Source organism: Ranitomeya imitator, chromosome 4, assembly GCF_032444005.1.
Source record: "Ranitomeya imitator isolate aRanImi1 chromosome 4, aRanImi1.pri, whole genome shotgun sequence".
NCBI lineage: Eukaryota > Metazoa > Chordata > Amphibia > Anura > Dendrobatidae > Ranitomeya > Ranitomeya imitator.
The window spans coordinates 716,954,538-716,973,790 of record NC_091285.1 but is presented as its reverse complement, the minus strand read 5'-3'; the positions used below and the strand labels follow the sequence as shown (position 1 = coordinate 716,973,790).

Genomic DNA, 19,253 nt, shown 5'->3' with positions numbered 1-19,253 from the left:
AGCTCAACCCGGTCACTTACGTGGTCACGCTTGACCACGCTCGGGGTAGGCGAAAGGCCTTTCACGTCAACATGATGAAGGCTCATCACGAACGTGAACCTTTCGTCCTACCGGTCTGCAGCTTGCCCGAAGACGGTGGGGAAGACACCCTCCTGGACTTGCTGGCCCAAGCCAAGGCCAATGGGTCCATCGAGGATGTGGAGGTAAGCGCCTCGTTAACTGAACCCCAGCGGGTGCAGTTGCAAACCACACTGGAACCCTTCCGGGTCGTATTCTCCAACCGACCTGGGAGGACTGAGTTAGCCGTCCACGAGGTGGACACCGGGAATCACGCCCCACTACGGCGAACACCCTATCGAATCTCTGACCAGGTGCAGCAGACTATGCGCCAAGAGATCGATGAGATGTTACAGCTGGGGGTGATTCGGCGGTCAAAGAGCGCGTGGGCATCACCTGTAGTTCTCGTGCCAAAGAAGGACCGGACCACCCGGTTCTGCGTGGACTACAGGGGGCTCAACGCCATCACAGCCTCGGATGCGCACCCAATGCCGCGCATGGAGGAGCTGCTTGAGAAGTTAGCTGGCGCCGATTACCTAACAATAATGGATCTGAGTCGAGGATACTGGCAGATTCCCCTGAGCCCCGAGGCGCAGGAAAAGTCCGCCTTTATCACACCCTTTGGACTGTACGAGTCCACGGTCATGCCCTTCGGCATGAAGAATGCCCCTGCCACTTTCCAGCGGATGGTCAACCTCCTGCTTCAGGGACTGGAGACGTACGCCGTGGCGTACTTGGATGACATTGCCATCTTCAGTCCCTCCTGGAAGGAACACCTGCAGCATCTCGAGGAGGTGCTCAGGCGAATTCACCAAGCAGGACTGACTATCAAGCCGGGAAAGTGTCAGATGGGCATGAGGGAGGTTCACTACCTGGGAAACCGGGTAGGCGAAGGCACCATGGAGCCAGATCATGGCAATGGTGATGGGTTGGCCCACCAGGGTGAACCTGCTGAGGTGCGCATGGAGGAGAACCATCAGGTCCTGCCTCCCTAGCGCACACCAAAAGGGGGAGGTGTCACGATATGGTATGAAATATCATAAGTAGGTCTCTTGCTAGCCTGAGTGGGCTAAGCCCCCTTCTTGGAGTAACAGTTGTAGCTGCAAATTCCTGGCTGTCCTTCTCAGAGAGTGTGGGGGTTAGAAGTTTTATGGCCGAACGGAATTTACGACTGGCATTTCCTGTGTAAGCTCTTGTCCAGCTAGAACAGGAAAAATGGCTCCAAAAATCCATGAAAGATTCTTTGTTTAGTTTTTGTTAGATATTAGGCAAACGATTTAAGCTAGAAATACGAAAATATATATTCGTAGTCCCACTCGGTGTAGCTACACATCTCATGACACTCGGGTTTCTAACTCCATCTGGTAAAGAAGTAGGGTTTTCTCTGTAAATATGTATCCCAGATAGGACATATTTGATCTCATTAGAATGCTCACGTTAATCTGAGATGAATGATGAGCTTTTTAGGACGCTGACATGTTTTGTAGTGAAGTTATAGAAATTAGAGAGAATAGTTTAAAGTTTAGGCAGAATGTAGAGAGAGGAGGGTCTGGATAAGCCAGCCTTTCTGTGATGTCACAGCCTTAATGTTTTAAGTGTCTGGCAGGCTCTGAGGAGTCACTTTTTGCTGATTTCTCCTTCTGGACTGCTTTGTCCTATTGTCCTGGAAGAGCTGGTACATCCCATGGACTGGGATGTATGGAAACTGCACTAGCCTGGATGCCTGCAATGCTTTTAATATGTGAGTGTTATCTTTTCTCATTTATTCCCTTTATGTTATAATTACCCTTGTACATATTTGCAATTGTCTCATGTATAACATCTTTATAAACTATTTTTAATAACGCACTGCCTAGTTATTTTGAATGGGATATACTATTATATATTAGTTCGTTCTCCTGCTCTAAACCGTACCCTAAGTCTCTTGAAGGGAAAATACGCTACTGTTACTGTTGTGTTGGGTTAGCTTCGGACCCGTTTAATCGAAGCTGGTGGCAGCGAAAGTGTGCTGACGGTTGGATTATGCTGAAGCAACTGCGGGTTTGATAATTATTGTTCCTGCCTGTGTGGGAGTAGTTATCGCGTCGCTGCAGCGTGCCCAATAGCCAGTACATAGCAGGCAGCCTTTCTGGCGACTAATTACCCAGGGTGCAGTACCTAATCTGACCTGAGAGTAAGGGGGGGCGCCAGAGAGCTGCAAGTGTTAAGTGGAACTGTAAGCGGGATATACATAAATCCCTGCAGTTCGTGGTATATAGAAAAGCAGTGGGATACCTAGAATAAGCCCCTGCTGTAAACTAAGAGGTCAATAGCCTTGTGTGTGGTTTTTCATCACATTGTTAGCAGTGGAGGGATAACTAAGATAAGCCCCCTGCACATGTGATAGCCGTCTGTTGGCCTAAAGTCACCCTGATCCGTGGCGTAGGGGTGACGGTCACGGTGTGAATCCTGACCCAGTGGTGACAGCGGTCAGGGGAATCGTGACATACAGGAATAGTAGATACAGGACAGGATGGAGGTGTAGTGTAGAGCTGTGTGTACAGTACAGGAATAGTAGATACAGGACAGGATGGAGGTGTAGTGTAGAGCTGTGTACAGTACAGGAATAGTAGATACAGGACAGGATGGAGGTGTAGTGTAGAGCTGTGTGTACAGTACAGGAATAGTAGATACAGGACAGGATGGAGGTGTAGTGTAGAGCTGTGTACAGTACAGGAATAGTAGATACAGGACAGGATGGAGGTGTAGTGTAGAGCTGTGTGTACAGTACAGGAATAGTAGATACAGGACAGGATGGAGGTGTAGTGTAGAGCTGTGTACAGTACAGGAATAGTAGATACAGGACAGGATGGAGGTGTAGTGTAGAGCTGTGTGTACAGTAAAGGAATAGTAGATACAGGACAGGATGGAGGTGTAGTGTAGAGCTGTATGTACAGTACAGGAATAGTAGATACAGGACAGGATGGAGGTGTAGTGTAGAGCTGTGTACAGTACAGGAATAGTAGATACAGGACAGGATGGAGGTGTAGTGTAGAGCTGTGTGTACGGTACAGGAATAGTAGATACAGGACAGGATGGAGGTGTAGTGTAGAGCTGTGTACAGTACAGGAATAGTAGATACAGGACAGGATGGAGGTGTAGTGTAGAGCTGTGTACAGTACAGGAATAGTAGATACGGGACAGGATGGAGGTGTAGTGTAGAGCTGTGTGTACAGTACAGGAATAGTAGATACGGGACAGGATGGAGGTGTAGTGTAGAGCTGTGTGTACAGTACAGGAATAGTAGATACAGGACAGGATGGAGGTGTAGGGTAGAGCTGTGTGTACAGTACAGGAATAGTAGATACAGGACAGGATGGAGGTGTAGTGTAGAGCTGTGTACAGTACAGGAATAGTAGATACAGGACAGGATGGAGGTATAGTGTAGAGCTGTGTGTACAGTACAGGAATAGTAGATACAGGACAGGATGGAGGTGTAGTGTAGAGCTGTGTACAGTACAGGAATAGTAGATACAGGACAGGATGGAGGTATAGTGTAGAGCTGTGTGTACAGTACAGGAATAGTAGATACAGGACAGGATGGAGGTGTAGTGTAGAGCTGTGTACAGTACAGGAATAGTAGATACGGGACAGGATGGAGGTGTAGTGTAGAGCTGTGTGTACAGTACAGGAATAGTAGATACAGGACAGGATGGAGGTGTAGTGTAGAGCTGTGTACAGTACAGGAATAGTAGATACGGGACAGGATGGAGGTGTAGTGTAGAGCTGTGTGTACAGTACAGGAATAGTAGATACAGGACAGGATGGAGGTGTAGTGTAGAGCTGTGTGTACAGTACAGGAATAGTAGATACAGGACAGGATGGAGGTGTAGTATAGAGCTGTGTGTACAGTACAGGAATAGTAGATACAGGACAGGATGGAGGTGTAGTGTAGAGCTGTGTACAGTACAGGAATAGTAGATACAGGACAGGATGGAGGTGTAGTGTAGAGCTGTGTGTACAGTACAGGAATAGTAGATACAGGACAGGATGGAGGTGTAGTATAGAGCTGTGTGTACAGTACAGGAATAGTAGATACAGGACAGGATGGAGGTGTAGTGTAGAGCTGTGTGTACAGTACAGGAATAGTAGATACGGGACAGGATGGAGGTGTAGTGTAGAGCTGTGTACAGTACAGGAATAGTAGATACAGCACAGGATGGAGGTGTAGTGTAGAGCTGTGTACAGTACAGGAATAGTAGATACAGGACAGGATGGAGGTGTAGTATAGAGCTGTGTACAGTACAGGAATAGTAGATACAGGACAGGATGGAGGTGTAGTGTAGAGCCGTGTGTACAGTACAGGAATAGTAGATACAGGACAGGATGGAGGTGTAGTGTAGAGCTGTATGTACAGTACAGGAATAGTAGATACAGGACAGGATGGAGGTGTAGTGTAGAGCTGTGTGTACAGTACAGGAATAGTAGATACAGGACAGGATGGAGGTGTAGTGTAGAGCTGTGTGTACAGTACAGGAATAGTAGATACAGGACAGGATGGAGGTGTAGTGTAGAGCTGTGTACAGTACAGGAATAGTAGATACAGGACAGGATGGAGGTGTAGTGTAGAGCTGTGTACAGTACAGGAATAGTAGATACAGGACAGGATGGAGGTGTAGTGTAGAGCTGTGTACAGTACAGGAATAGTAGATACAGGACAGGATGGAGGTGTAGTGTAGAGCTGTGTACAGTACAGGAATAGTAGATACAGGACAGGATGGAGGTGTAGTGTAGAGCTGTGTACAGTACAGGAATAGTAGATACAGGACAGGATGGAGGTGTAGTGTAGAGCTGTGTGTACAGTACAGGAATAGTAGATACAGGACAGGATGGAGGTGTAGTGTAGAGCTGTGTGTACAGGAATAGTAGATACAGGACAGGATGGAGGTGTAGTGTAGAGCTGTGTACAGTACAGGAATAGTAGATACAGGACAGGATGGAGGTGTAGTGTAGAGCTGTGTGTACAGTACAGGAATAGTAGATACAGGACAGGATGGAGGTGTAGTGTAGAGCTGTGTACAGTACAGGAATAGTAGATACAGGACAGGATGGAGGTGTAGTGTAGAGCTGTGTGTACAGTAAAGGAATAGTAGATACGGGACAGGATGGAGGTGTAGTGTAGAGCTGTGTGTACAGTACAGGAATAGTAGATACAGGACAGGATGGAGGTGTAGTGTAGAGCTGTGTGTACAGTACAGGAATAGTAGATACAGGACAGGATGGAGGTGTAGTGTAGAGCTGTGTGTACAGTACAGGAATAGTAGATACAGGACAGGATGGAGGTGTAGTGTAGAGCTGTGTGTACAGTACAGGAATAGTAGATACAGGACAGGATGGAGGTGTAGTGTAGAGCTGTGTGTACAGTACAGGAATAGTAGATACAGGACAGGATGGAGGTGTAGTGTAGAACTGTGTACAGTACAGGAATAGTAGATACAGGACAGGATGGAGGTGTAGTGTAGAGCTGTGTGTACAGTACAGGAATAGTAGATACAGGACAGGATGGAGGTGTAGTGTAGAGCTGTGTACAGTACAGGAATAGTAGATACAGGACAGGATGGAGGTGTAGTGTAGAGCTGTGTACAGTACAGGAATAGTAGATACAGGACAGGATGGAGGTGTAGTGTAGAGCTGTGTACAGTACAGGAATAGTAGATACAGGACAGGATGGAGGTGTAGTGTAGAGCTGTGTGTACAGTACAGGAATAGTAGATACAGGACAGGATGGAGGTGTAGTGTAGAGCTGTGTGTACAGTACAGGAATAGTAGATACAGGACAGGATGGAGGTGTAGTGTAGAGCTGTGTACAGTACAGGAATAGTAGATACAGGACAGGATGGAGGTGTAGTGTAGAGCTGTGTACAGTACAGGAATAGTAGATACAGGACAGGATGGAGGTGTAGTGTAGAGCTGTGTGTACAGGAATAGTAGATACAGGACAGGATGGAGGTTTAGTGTAGAGCTGTGTGTACAGTACAGGAATAGTAGATACAGGACAGGATGGAAGTGTAGTGTAGAGCTGTGTACAGTACAGGAATAGTAGATACAGGACAGGATGGAGGTGTAGTGTAGAGCTGTGTACAGTACAGGAATAGTAGATACAGGACAGGATGGAGGTGTAGTGTAGAGCTGTGTGTACAGTACAGGAATAGTAGATACAGGACAGGATGGAGGTGTAGTGTAGAGCTGTGTGTATAGTACAGGAATAGTAGATACAGGACAGGATGGAGGTGTAGTGTAGAGCTGTGTGTACAGTACAGGAATAGTAGATACAGGACAGGATGGAGGTGTAGTGTAGAGCTGTGTACAGTACAGGAATAGTAGATACAGGACAGGATGGAGGTGTAGTGTAGAGCTGTGTACAGTACAGGAATAGTAGATACAGGACAGGATGGAGGTGTAGTATAGAGCTGCGTGTACAGGAATTGGAGTTCTCAGAATCTTACCATCGCCTGTTCAATCTTGTTGTCTATCGCGCCTGTGCTGTTGGAGGTGCTGGATGGGAAAGACAGTGAGAGTCGTTAGATTGATGTAACACTTGGTATGGTGACACAAAGATGTGCAGTGTGAGTAGCTCTTGCATTCATGTATTGGTGTGAATTTCTCTGCTCACATTCCTCATAAACCTTCCAAATCCTGGTTTCTTCATCATGTCCAGTACAATATGGTTTATTATCCTGAGTGAACTGACCTGCTTTCTTAAAGGGAACCCTTCCCAATGCTCCTGTCTCCCTCTTCCCATGTTGCGGTGAGCTCTTTTCCTGCCCATACCTGATGTCCAATGTTGAAGGCATGAGATGTTGGTGCAGTTTGGGTTTTGGCCACTTACCTGTCACCGTCATTCTCGTCTCCTATGCTGAACACAGATCTAGCCAAGAGAAGACGTTCGTTGAATACGTCAGAGACCGGTCGGCTAGGACGCACTTCATTCTGCGCGGATATAGGTGGCGACACAGGAAGCTGGGGAGGAGACAGCTGCACATGGGAGGGACAATGAGAACATGACACAATGAAATGATACATAGTATACAGCTGATTGTTTGTATCTGACTAGTAATATTTTACAGGTTTCTATTTCCATGGCAATGGAGGGGGGTCTCACCTGAGCTGTTGGCTCTTTTTCTGGCACGGCACCAAATATAGGGGCCCCTTGTGACCTGGGAGCTTGTTGTCCTTTGCCCCCTGCTCCTGGTGAGAGTAATAAGGGGCTGGTTGGAGTAGACCTAGGGAGGCCAGAGTCCAAGGAGTGTCCGGCACCAGCTCTGTGCTGGACCCCCACCTCGAGGTTGTAAAAGTCCACACATGTCCAGCGCCCTTTCTGATACCGGCGCCCACCACCCAATGGATCCTGGTCTAACCGTACCAGTCGGAAGCGGGAAGTAGGAGGAGAGCGAAGACCATTGGGCGGTGATGGGGACAGAGATCGCTCTAGAGGAACTGGGGAGACGGGGGAGGACGGCTGGTAGTCAGTGGTCACACTCGTGATCTGGAAACCACTCCGCTTCTTCCCTCCACTCATAATGTGGAGTTCCTGCTGGAGAGAAAGATTATGTCACTATATTACCATGTGGCTCTGCTATGTTTGAAATATACTCCACTATTCTGCTACTCACACATCACACACTCATGATACTACTCTGTGTATGTGTGCTATTTCCACTATACATTTACTATCACTTTCACTACAGCACCCCATACACCCACATCATACACCACCGTGACACTAAACTATGTACGTGTGTTATTCAACTGAACAAAGGTTATATACTATCATCTTACTATAACATCCACATCGTACACCTACACTACAGGACACTACACCATGTAGCAAGTATTCTACTAAACACACAAGTTATCTACTAACATGTCGCTATGCACCTCAGCTACACTCGCATCATACATCACTGTCACGATAATATAAATAAGCCATATTCTGAGTTTACTTCCAGAAGGTTCCATGGCTTTCCAGACACACGCTGTGGGCTCTCTGACCCCTCCACCCCCCCCCCCCCCTCAGCTGCATAGGAAACTCTTCTCACTACACACTCTATGCAACTTGATACCAATGTGCAGCAGCCCCCACTGAGTAGTTTATGGCTGTAAGCTGGCCAAAGGCAGCTGTAATAACATGTGCTCTTTTGTCCATGGAAAAACTTAATAGAAAGGCATAACTTGACCCTAATTGGGGACAGAGATATACAAGCTACATATTCTTAATGCCCACCGAGAGATCTATACCCCACTGAAATCACTAGGATTAAAACCCAACAAAAGTCAAGGAAGGATTTCTCTGTAAGCAGATCATGTATCCACTGCGTGTTTATACTTAATTAACCCCCCACATCACGCTGAGCATAATGATAATTGTGTCGTTCTTCTACGAGGTTCATACGGCGAGATATATCTAGGGATGGTTTTGCATAACTTTGGAAAAGGGGAGTATTCAGCCTCCTAGTGGGGCCACCACAGGGGGAGTGCCTTGGTTTTGGGCACTAGTATAAGAGAGTGAGACCTCTTTTTGCAGTAGTCTTTGCCCAGGAAGCTAGCTGAGAGACACATCTTTGATGCAGTGGGACATATGCTCCTCCCCCCAGCCGCATGGTCAGCCATGATATAAAAGAACTGTAAGTCTATTTTCTATCGTTAATCCTTTTTTATTTTGTAAATGTCTTAATATAAATAATTGTCTCATTCTATCATATCTTTTATACTTTTGTGTACCTTTTGGAGTAAAATATATAAAATTACTAACGTCATTTCTCCTTCCTCTATAACGTACTTTCACGTCTTCTGAAGTAAATTACGCTACTAATTGGGTTGGCTCCTGAACCGTCATTGATTAAGGAATATTAGCTGGTGGCAGCGAACCACACTGAGCTTGTTGGGTAAAGCTGGCAGCGAGAGAACAGGGTTTAGAAGTGTATTGCTCAGCTCTGGCTGGGAATAATTATATCGCCCTTGCTGCAGTGTGCCCAATAGCCAGTACATAGCAGGCAGCCTTTCTGGTGACTAGTTATCCTAGGTGCAGTACACTGTCTGACCTGAGGGTAAGGGGGAACCAGAGAACTGCAAGTTCCAAACCGGGACTGGGAAGTGGGATATAGATAAAGAAAGAAGTGGGGCAACCAAACAACCCCGGTTCATGACATATTCGTGTGAGCGGTAGAGATGATAAGAATATCCCCCCTGTGATTCATGACAATCACCATTAAATTACTCCATATATCCATATACTGCTATGCACAGGTTATATACTACCATGTCACTACATCTACTACATCTTACACCACCATGACACTACACCATATAATAACTATACTGCTAAACACTCAGGTTATGTTTTACCATGTCACTACACCACTCACCTACACCCACAACGTACACCGTCATGAAACTACCCCCTACATCAATATAACGGCTATACTGCGATGCACAGGTGATAAACTACCACATCACTACAACACCCACATAATACACCACCATGACACTATATTATATAATAACTATACTGCTAAACACACAGGTTATATATTACAATGTCACTACCTAACACTCACCCACATCATATACCAACATGACACTATACCATATACGCACATAACTACTATACTGCCATATACAGATTATATACTACCATGTCACTACAACACCAACATCATACACCAACATGACACTACAACACATAACTACACCACTACACACAACGTATATTACGGTACATGTCCAAACCTTATATTTTAATGTCGTTGGCTTACCTTAAAAAAATGATTAGTCAGGGATTGATTGAAAATCAAAAATGATGGCATACTCACCTTCTGCCGGCCAATCCAGAGGTCTCCGCCAGCTCGGGAAGTGGTTCCTGCCTCATTCATAAGCCAAGCACTGCTGTAACCTGTAACTGGCTACAGAGGTCAGCTGACTAGACAAGTGTGGCAAACAGTGGATCCGCATGAGAATCCAAAAAAGTGCGTATGCCATTGTTTATTATCTTCAATCAATCCAAGACTCAAACCTTTTTTTTTCTTTTACAGAAGAGAACAACCACTGCCAGAGGTGTCTAGATCTGACAGAGCTGTCTGGTAGTAGTTTTTTCCTCTCTCCCTATTGAAATCAGGTGAGCTTCGCTCATAGTGGAGATGGGATAGTTGTCTGCTTGATGACTGTTCACCCGACAGCTGCTTTGTGTAATGCCAGTTTTCTCAAAGCTGTGAGTTTTTAGTACATGTGCTAGTGCTAGGCCGAGCTGTGAGTGTCCAGTGCACCTTGCTAGGCTGAGCTGTGAGAGCCTCCTGCGCACCTTGCTAAGCTGAGCTGTGAGAGCGTCCTGTGCACCTTGCTGGGCTGAGCTGTGAGAGTGTCCTGTGCACCTTGCTAAGCTGAGCTGTAAGAGTGTCCTGTGCACCTTGCTAAGCTGAGCTGTGAGTGTCCTGTGCACCTTGCTAAGCTGAGCTGTGAGAGTGTCCTGTGCACCTTGCTATGCTGAGCTGTGAGAGCATCCTGCGCACCTTGCTAAGCTGAGCTGTGAGAGTGTCCTGTGCACCTTGCTAAGCTGAGCTGTGAGTGTCCTGTGCACCTTGCTAGGCTGAGCTGTCAGAGTGTCCTGTGCACCTTGCTATGCTGAGCTGTGAGAGCATCCTGCGCACCTTGCTAAGCTGAGCTGTGAGAGTGTCCTGTGCACCTTGCTAGGCTGAGCTGTGAGAGTGTCCTGCGCACCTTGCTTAGCTGAGCTGTGAGAGTGTCCTGTGCACCTTGCTAGGCCGAGCTGGGAGAGTGTCCTGTTGTGACGATAATGTATAATATTATTTTTAGTTTTCCTTGTTATCACACACGCTGTGGGCTATTCCGACCCCCCCCCTCTCTTCGCCTCTGCGTGTGTGTGTGTGTGTGTGTGTGTGTGTGTGTGTGTGTGTGTGTGTGTGTGTGTGTGTGTGTGTGTGTATCCCAAACCTCTCATTCCCTCTTACCAAAATAATGTTTATTGCCCCTGTAGCTGTGGTAGATAATTCTCCCATCTAGTTCCAGCTAAAACTAGTATAGTCTCTCTCAAAAGACATGAGCTTCTTTGTTCTATTATAGTAAGATATTGGGCCACCGATTTGGGCTAGAAAAATAAGGAGTACATATTGCGAATTTCCATCGGTAGATCAGTCAACCACTGTAAGTGGTAGCAGCTAAACACAACGAGTACAAAGTGCGGATTTCTCCTGAACCGTGTGGAACATCTAGTACAAATTTGGTACCATTAGAAAGCTAATTTCAAAATAAAATGAGTGAGGTGTGTGCCGTTACTCTGCTAGATTCGCTAGCCAAGTTATGAGAATTATAAGTATTGCTGGTAAAATCTGTAACTTTGAGGAGAGAGGAGGGTGCAGGTAAACCAGCCCCTTTAGTGATCCCACAAGCCTGCAAGTATAAGGCAGGGCACTCAACCCAACCTTCAGTCTTGCCTGAGGAGCTGTTACAGCAGGTCCCTCTGATGAACTGGGACACTTGGCTCCGCCCATCGGCCTGGTTAGCTGAAATGATCTGAGCACATGTGAGTGTTAAGCTAGGTTCACACGTGCATTGTGCAGTCCGTTCAACAAATCCGTTAAACGGACTGCACTAACGCAAGTGCCAACTTTGGCACTGCGCTAGCGCAGATGGAGCATCTGCTAGCTCCATCTGCGCTAGCAGTGCGCTACTAGTGACGGACCCGGAAACGCTGCAGCCCGCGTCTCGGGTCCGTCACTCAATGATGGCACATCGCTAGCGCACGCCCATTGTGGGCGTGCGCTAGCGATGCGTGCGCCATTGCCAGTAATGGCGGCATTAACGGACTACGTTACACCGCGTTATGCCGCAGTGTAACGTAGCCGTTAAACGGGTTCACACAACGCAGTCTGAACCCAGCCTTACTTTCTGTTTTAATCCCTATTTTTTTTATAACTGCTGTACATACTTTAAATTGTCTCATCTTGTAAAATCTTGATATATCTTTTATAAACACTGCCTAATCTTTTTATGGAGTAAAAGTTATAATATTTACTAGCTTTGTTCCCTTGCTCTAAAACGTACCCTAAGTCTTCTGAAGTTAATTACGCTACTAATTTGGGTTGGCTCTGAACCCGTCTGTGGAGAAATCTGAGCTGGTGGCAGCGAAGTGTGTTCTGGGTAGGTTGGTACAGCTGGCAGCGACGGAACACGGTTTTATAAGCTATTGTCTGGCTGCGGCCTGAGCATTTATAATTCCCTCGCTGCAGCGTGCCTGCTAGCCAGTCAACAGTGAAGCAGCCCATCCGCTGACCAATTATACTAGGTGTAGTTCCCTCACTGATCTGAGGGCAAGGGGGCGCCGGAGAGCTGCAAGTTCCGAAGCGGAACTGGAAAGCCGGATATACATAAATCCCTGCAGTTCTTGATATATTGTAGCAGCAGTGGGATAACTAAAATAAGCCCATGCAGTAAATTGATAGGTCAATAGCCTTGGTTGTGTTTTCATCACATGTTAGCAGTGGTGGGATAACTAAGATAAGCCCCCCTGCACATGGATAGCCGTGTGCTGGCCAAAGATCACCCCTGATCCGTGACATATTGGTGGCAGCACGGTGGGATTCGTGACACATTCGTGCACCTTGCTAGGCCGAACTGTGAGAGAGTCCCGTGCACAGTCCTGTACTGAGCTGTGAGTGTCCTGTGCTGAGCTGTGAGTGTCCTGTGCACAGTCCTGTACTGAGCTGTGAGTGTCCTGTGTACAGTCTTCTGCTGATCTGTGAGTGTTCTGTGCACAGTCCTGTGCTGAGATGTGAGTGTCCTGTGCTGAGCTGTGAGTGTCCTGTGCACAGTCCTGTACTGAGCTGTGAGTGTCCTGTGTACAGTCTTCTGCTGATCTGTGAGTGTTCTGTGCACAGTCTTGTGCTGAGATGTGAGTGTCCTGTGCTGAGCTGTGAGTGTCCTGTGCACAGTTCTGTGCTGATCTGTGAGTGTCCCGTGCACAGTCCTGTGCTGAGCTGTGAGTGTCCCGTGCACAGTCCTGTGCTGAGCTGTGAGTGTCCCGTGCACAGTCCTGTGCTGAGCTGTGAGTGTCCTGAGCACAGTCTTCTGCTGATCTGTGAGTGTCCTGTACACAGTCTTGTGCTGAGATGTGAGTGTCCTGTACACAGTCCTGTGCTGAGCTGTGAGTGTCCTGTGCACAGTCCTGTGCTGAGCTGTGAGTGTCCTGTGCACAGTTCTGTGCTGATCTGTGAGTGTCCCGTGCACAGTCCTGTGCTGAGCTGTGAGTGTCCCGTGCACAGTCCTGTGCTGAGCTGTGAGTGTCCTGAGCACAGTCTTCTGCTGATCTGTGAGTGTCCTGTACACAGTCTTGTGCTGAGATGTGAGTGTCCTGTACACAGTCTTGTGCTGAGATGTGAGTGTCCTGTGCACAGTCTTGTGCTGAGATGTGAGTGTCCTGTGCACAGTCCTGTGCTGAGCTGTGAGTGTCCTGTGCACAGTCTTCTGCTGAGCTGTGAGTGTCCTGTGCACAGTCCTGTGCTGATCTGTGAGTGTCCTGTGCACAGTCCTGTGCTGATCTGTGAGTGTCCTGTGCACAGTCCTGTGCTGAGCTGTGAGTGTCCTGTGCACAGTCTTCTGCTGAGCTGTGAGTGTCCTGTACACAGTCTTGTGCTGAGATGTGAGCGTCCTGTACACAGTCTTGTGCTGAGATGTGAGTGTCCTGTGCACAGTCCTGTGCTGAGATGTGAGTGTCCTGTGCACAGTCCTGTGCTGAGCTGTGAGTGTCCTGTGCACAGTCTTCTGCTGAGCTGTGAGTGTCCTGTGCACAGTCCTGTGCTGATCTGTGAGTGTCCTGTGCACAGTCCTGTGCTGATCTGTGAGTGTCCTGTGCACAGTCCTGTGCTGAGCTGTGAGTGTCCTGTACACAGTCTTGTGCTGAGATGTGAGTGTCCTGTACACAGTCTTGTGCTGAGATGTGAGCGTCCTGTGCACAGTCCTGTGCTGAGATGTGAGCGTCCTGTGCACAGTTCTGTGCTGATCTGTGAGTGTCCTGTGCACAGTCCTGTGCTGAGCTGTGAGTGTCCTGTGCACAGTCTTCTGCTGAGCTGTGAGTGTCCTGTGCACAGTCCTGTGCTGATCTGTGAGTGTCCTGTGCACAGTCCTGTGCTGAGCTGTGAGTGTCCTGTGCACAGTCTTCTGCTGATCTGTGAGTGTCCTGTACACAGTCTTGTGCTGAGATGTGAGTGTCCTGTACACAGTCTTGTGCTGAGATGTGAGTGTCCTGTGCACAGTTCTGTGCTGATCTGTGAGTGTCCTGTGCACAGTCCTGTGCTGAGCTGTGAGTGTCCTGTGCACAGTCTTGTGCTGAGATGTGAGTGTCCTGTGCACAGTCTTGTGCTGAGATGTGAGTGTCCTGTGCACAGTTCTGTGCTGATCTGTGAGTGTCCTGTGCACAGTCCTGTGCTGAGCTGTGAGTGTCCTGTGCACAGTCTTGTGCTGAGATGTGAGTGTCCTGTGCACAGTCTAGTGCTGAGATGTGAGTGTCCTGTACACAGTCTTGTGCTGAGATGTGAGTGTCCTGTGCACAGTCTAGTGCTGAGATGTGAGTGTCCTGTGCACAGTCCTGTACTGAGCTGTGAGTGTCCTGTGTACAGTCTTGTGCTGAGCTGTGAGTGTCCTGTGCACAGTCCTGTACTGAGCTGTGTGTCCTGTGCACAGTCCTGTACTGAGCTGTGTGTCCTGTGCACGGTCCTGTACTGAGCTGTGTGTCCTGTGCACGGTCCTGTACTGAGCTGTGTGTCCTGTGCACGGTCTTGTACTGAGCTGTGCACGGTGCTGTACTGAGCTGTGTCCTCTACTGAGCTGTGTCCTCTACGGAGCTGTGTCCTGTACGGAGCTGTGTCCTGTACTGAGCTGTGTGTCCTGTGCACGGTGCTGTACTGAGCTGTGTCCTGTACTGAGCTGTGTCCTCTACTGAGCTGTGTCCTGTTCGGAGCTGTGTCCTGTACTGAGCTGTGTCCTGTACTGAGCTGTGTGTCCTGTGCACGGTGCTGTACTGAGCTGTGTCCTGTACTGAGCTGTGCTGTACTGAGCTGTGTCCTGTACTGAGCTGTGCCCTGTGCTGTACTGAGCTGTGTCCTGTACTGAGCTGTGCCCTGTCCTGTACTGAGCTGTGTCCTGTGCACGGTGCTGTACTGAGCTGTGCTGTACTGAGCTGTGTCCTGTGCACGGTGCTGTACTGAGCTGTGCCCTGTACTGTACTGTACTGAGCTGTGTCCTGTACTGAGCTGTGTCCTGTGCTGTACTGAGCTGTGTCCTGTGCACGGTGCTGTACTGAGCTGTGTCCTGTACTGAGCTGTGTCCTGTGCACGGTGCTGTACTGAGCTGTGTCCTGTACTGAGCTGTGTCCTGTGCACGGTGCTGTACTGAGCTGTGCCCTGTACTGTACTGAGCTGTGTCCTGTACTGAGCTGTGTCCTGTGCTGTACTGAGCTGTGTCCTGTGCACGGTGCTGTACTGAGCTGTGCCCTGTACTGTACTGAGCTGTGTCCTGTACTGAGCTGTGTCCTGTGCTGTACTGAGCTGTGTCCTGTGCACGGTGCTGTACTGAGCTGTGCTGTACTGAGCTGTGTCCTGTGCACGGTGCTGTACTGAGCTGTGCTGTACTGAGCTGTGTCCTGTGCCCTGTCCTGTACTGAGCTGTGTCCTGTGCTGTACTGAGCTGTGTCCTGTGCACGGTGCTGTACTGAGCTGTGTCCTGTACTGAGCTGTGTCCTGTGCCCTGTCCTGTACTGAGCTGTGTCCTGTGCTGTACTGAGCTGTGTCCTGTGCACGGTGCTGTACTGAGCTGTGTCCTGTACTGAGCTGTGTCCTGTGCCCTGTACTGTACTGAGCTGTGTCCTGTGCTGTACTGAGCTGTGTCCTGTGCACGGTGCTGTGCTGTACTGAGCTGTGTCCTGTGCCCTGTCCTGTACTGAGCTGTGTCCTGTGCACGGTGCTGTACTGAGCTGTGCTGTACTGAGCTGTGTCCTGTGCCCTGTGCTGTACTGAGCTGTGTCCTGTGCTGTACTGAGCTGTGTCCTGTGCACGGTGCTGTGCTGAGCTGTGTCCTGTACTGAGCTGTGTCCTGTGCCCTGTCCTGTACTGAGCTGTGTCCTGTGCTGTACTGAGCTGTGTCCTGTGCACGGTGCTGTACTGAGCTGTGCTGTACTGAGCTGTGTCCTGTGCCCTGTCCTGTACTGAGCTGTGTCCTGTGCACGGTGCTGTACTGAGCTGTGCTGTACTGAGCTGTGTCCTGTGCCCTGTCCTGTACTGAGCTGTGTCCTGTGCACGGTGCTGTACTGAGCTGTGCTGTACTGAGCTGTGTCCTGTGCCCTGTCCTGTACTGAGCTGTGTCCTGTGCTGTACTGAGCTGTGTCCTGTGCACGGTGCTGTACTGAGCTGTGCCCTGTACTGAGCTGTGTTCTGTGCACGGTGCTGTACTGAGCTGTGCTGTACTGAGCTGTGTCCTGTGCACGGTGCTGTACTGAGCTGTGCTGTACTGAGCTGTGTCCTGTGCCCTGTCCTGTACTGAGCTGTGTCCTGTGCTGTACTGAGCTGTGTCCTGTGCACGGTGCTGTACTGAGCTGTGCCCTGTACTGAGCTGTGTCCTGTGCACGGTGCTGTACTGAGCTGTGCTGTACTGAGCTGTGTCCTGTGCACGGTGCTGTACTGAGCTGTGTCCTGTACTGAGCTGTGTCCTGTGCACGGTGCTGTACTGAGCTGTGCTGTACTGAGCTGTGTCCTGTGCCGTACTGAGCTGTGTCCTGTGCTGTACTGAGCTGTGTCCTGTGCACGGTGCTGTACTGAGCTGTGTCCTGTACTGAGCTGTGTCCTGTACTGAGCTGTGCCCTGTGCTGTACTGAGCTGTGTCCTGTGCTGTACTGAGCTGTGTCCTGTGCACGGTGCTGTACTGAGCTGTGCTGTACTGAGCTGTGTCCTGTGCACGGTGCTGTACTGAGCTGTGCCCTGTACTGAGCTGTGTCCTGTGCCCTGTCCTGTACTGAGCTGTGTCCTGTGCTGTACTGAGCTGTGTCCTGTGCTGTACTGAGCTGTGTCCTGTGCACGGTGCTGTACTGAGCTGTGCCCTGTACTGAGCTGTGTCCTGTGCCCTGTCCTGTACTGAGCTGTGTCCTGTGCTGTACTGAGCTGTGTCCTGTGCACGGTGCTGTACTGAGCTGTGCTGTACTGAGCTGTGTCCTGTGCACGGTGCTGTACTGAGCTGTGTCCTGTACTGAGCTGTGCCCTGTGCTGTACTGAGCTGTGTCCTGTGCACGGTGCTGTACTGAGCTGTGCTGTACTGAGCTGTGTCCTGTGCACGGTGCTGTACTGAGCTGTGCTGTATTGAGCTGTGTCCTGTACTGAGCTGTGTGTACTGAGCTGTGTGCTGTGTGTACTGAGCTGTGTCCTGTACTGAGCTGTGTCCTGTGCTGTACTGAGCTGTGTCCTGTGCACGGTGCTGTACTGAGCTGTGTCCTGTACTGAGCTGTGTCCTGTGCCCTGTCCTGTACTGAGCTGTGTCCTGTGCACGGTGCTGTACTGAGCTGTGCTGTATTGAGCTGTGTCCTGTACTGAGCTGTGTGTACTGAGCTGTGTGCTGTGTGTACTGAGCTGTGTCCTGTACTGAGCTGTGTCCTGTGCACGGTGCTGTACTGAGCTGTGCTGTACTGAGCTGTGTCCTGTGCACGGTGCTGTACTGAGCTGTGCTGTACTGAGCTGTGTCCTGTGCACGGTGCTGTACTGAGCTGTGCTGTATTGAGCTGTGTCCTGTACTGAGCTGTGTGTACTGAGCTGTGTGCTGTGTGTACTGTGCTGTACTGAGCTGTGCCCTGGGCACGGTGCTGTACTGAGCTGTGCTGTACTGAGCTGTGTCCTGTGCACGGTGCTGTACTGAGCTGTGTGTACTGAGCTGTGCACAGTTTTGTACTGAGCTGTGTGTACTGAGCTGTGTGCTGTGTGTACTGAGCTGTGTGCTGTGCTGCTCCGCACCTCTGCCAGGTCAGTACACGCAGGCTGTGAGCTCCTCACAGCAGTGATTCTCCCCTGTAGTGAGGAGGTGTCTTCTCACCTGCGGTGACCTGCAGAGCCGGGCAGATGTGGCAGGGGAGCTCCTCAGTGAAGTTGTGCAGGGTGGTCGGTGTCCCCTGTGCCCCTCATCCTCCGCTCGTCCCCTTCTTGCCTGTCTATGCTCACCCTGTTGACATCTCGGCTGTCAGGAAGTCCTGCCTCTTCTCTGTCCCTCAGTGCTTCCTTCCCTGTTCCTCCCTCTCCTCCCCTTTCTGCTGTCTCTCTAACACCCTGGCTGCTCTCTAGTAGTCTCTACCCTCCTCCTGTGTCTTCCAGTCTCTTCACAAACTCCTCACAGCTCTGTCTCCCGAACTCACACAAGTTTCTGTTCTTTTTTTTCTGTCTCTTCTGCTGCTGTTGACTCTCGCAGTCTCTTAGGTCTCCATTTCTTGGTGACTCTGTCACTCTTTGGCTACGTTCACATTAGTGTTTCCCGACGCAGCGTCGGGAAACGCAGCGTCGGGAAACGCAGCAGCGACGCATGCGTCATGCACCCCTATATTTAACATGGGGGACGCATGGACATGCGTTGTGCTGCGTTGTGCGACGCATGCGTTTTTTTTTGCCGCAAGCGTCGGGCAAAGAAAACGCAACAAGTTGCATTTTTTTTTTTGCGTCAAAATTTCGGCAAAAAACGACGCATGCGTCGCAAAACGCAGCGTTTTTGCGTGCGTTTTGGTGCGTGTTAATTTGCGTTGTGCGTTGCGTCGCCGACGCAGCGGCGCACAACGCAAATGTGAATGTAGCCTTTCTTCGCCCTGACACCGTCTTGCCCTTTCTCTCCTTTTCAGTGTCAGTGCTTGAATCCCCTTAATGATTTTTGGGTCCGTGTAAAGCCACCTGCACACATTACATAGCCCCCTACACACATTAGATTCATGTCGGCTGAACCTGCGGATGATGACCGGTACAGCCAGCAGTCCAGTGCAGGGACGGTTTTAGGCAAAATGGGGCCCCAAATGCTGACATATTGCCCATCACACAGAAGCATTTCTGTTGTATTTACATGCGCTGATCTCAGGCCACTAAACGAGTGTGATCGACAATACTGAAGTCGTTCGCTCGTTTCCCGGCCTCTTT

The 19,253-nt window shown here is 49.5% G+C and overlaps 1 protein-coding gene across 4 annotated transcripts in view; it reads right to left on the bottom strand.

The window, feature by feature from the left end:
* The window catches only part of LOC138677421 (TSC22 domain family protein 4-like), an 80,192-nt gene extending 61,826 nt beyond the window's left edge, over window positions 1-18,366 (bottom strand). Inside the window, exons 1-4 of one of the 4 annotated variants that reach the window (XM_069767530.1) lie at window positions 18,300-18,366; window positions 7,199-7,627; window positions 6,926-7,071; window positions 6,543-6,591 (exon numbers count right to left, since the gene is read on the bottom strand). In XM_069767530.1, the coding sequence (XP_069623631.1) occupies window positions 6,543-6,591; window positions 6,926-7,071; window positions 7,199-7,615 (612 nt within the window). In that variant the 5' untranslated portion in view covers window positions 7,616-7,627; window positions 18,300-18,366. Of the gene's footprint in view, window positions 1-6,542; window positions 6,592-6,925; window positions 7,072-7,198; window positions 7,631-18,174 lie in introns of all 4 variants that reach the window. The other 3 variants (XM_069767529.1, XM_069767528.1, XM_069767527.1) reach the window with 3 other exon arrangements.
* Between the last annotated feature and the right edge of the window lie 887 nt (window positions 18,367-19,253).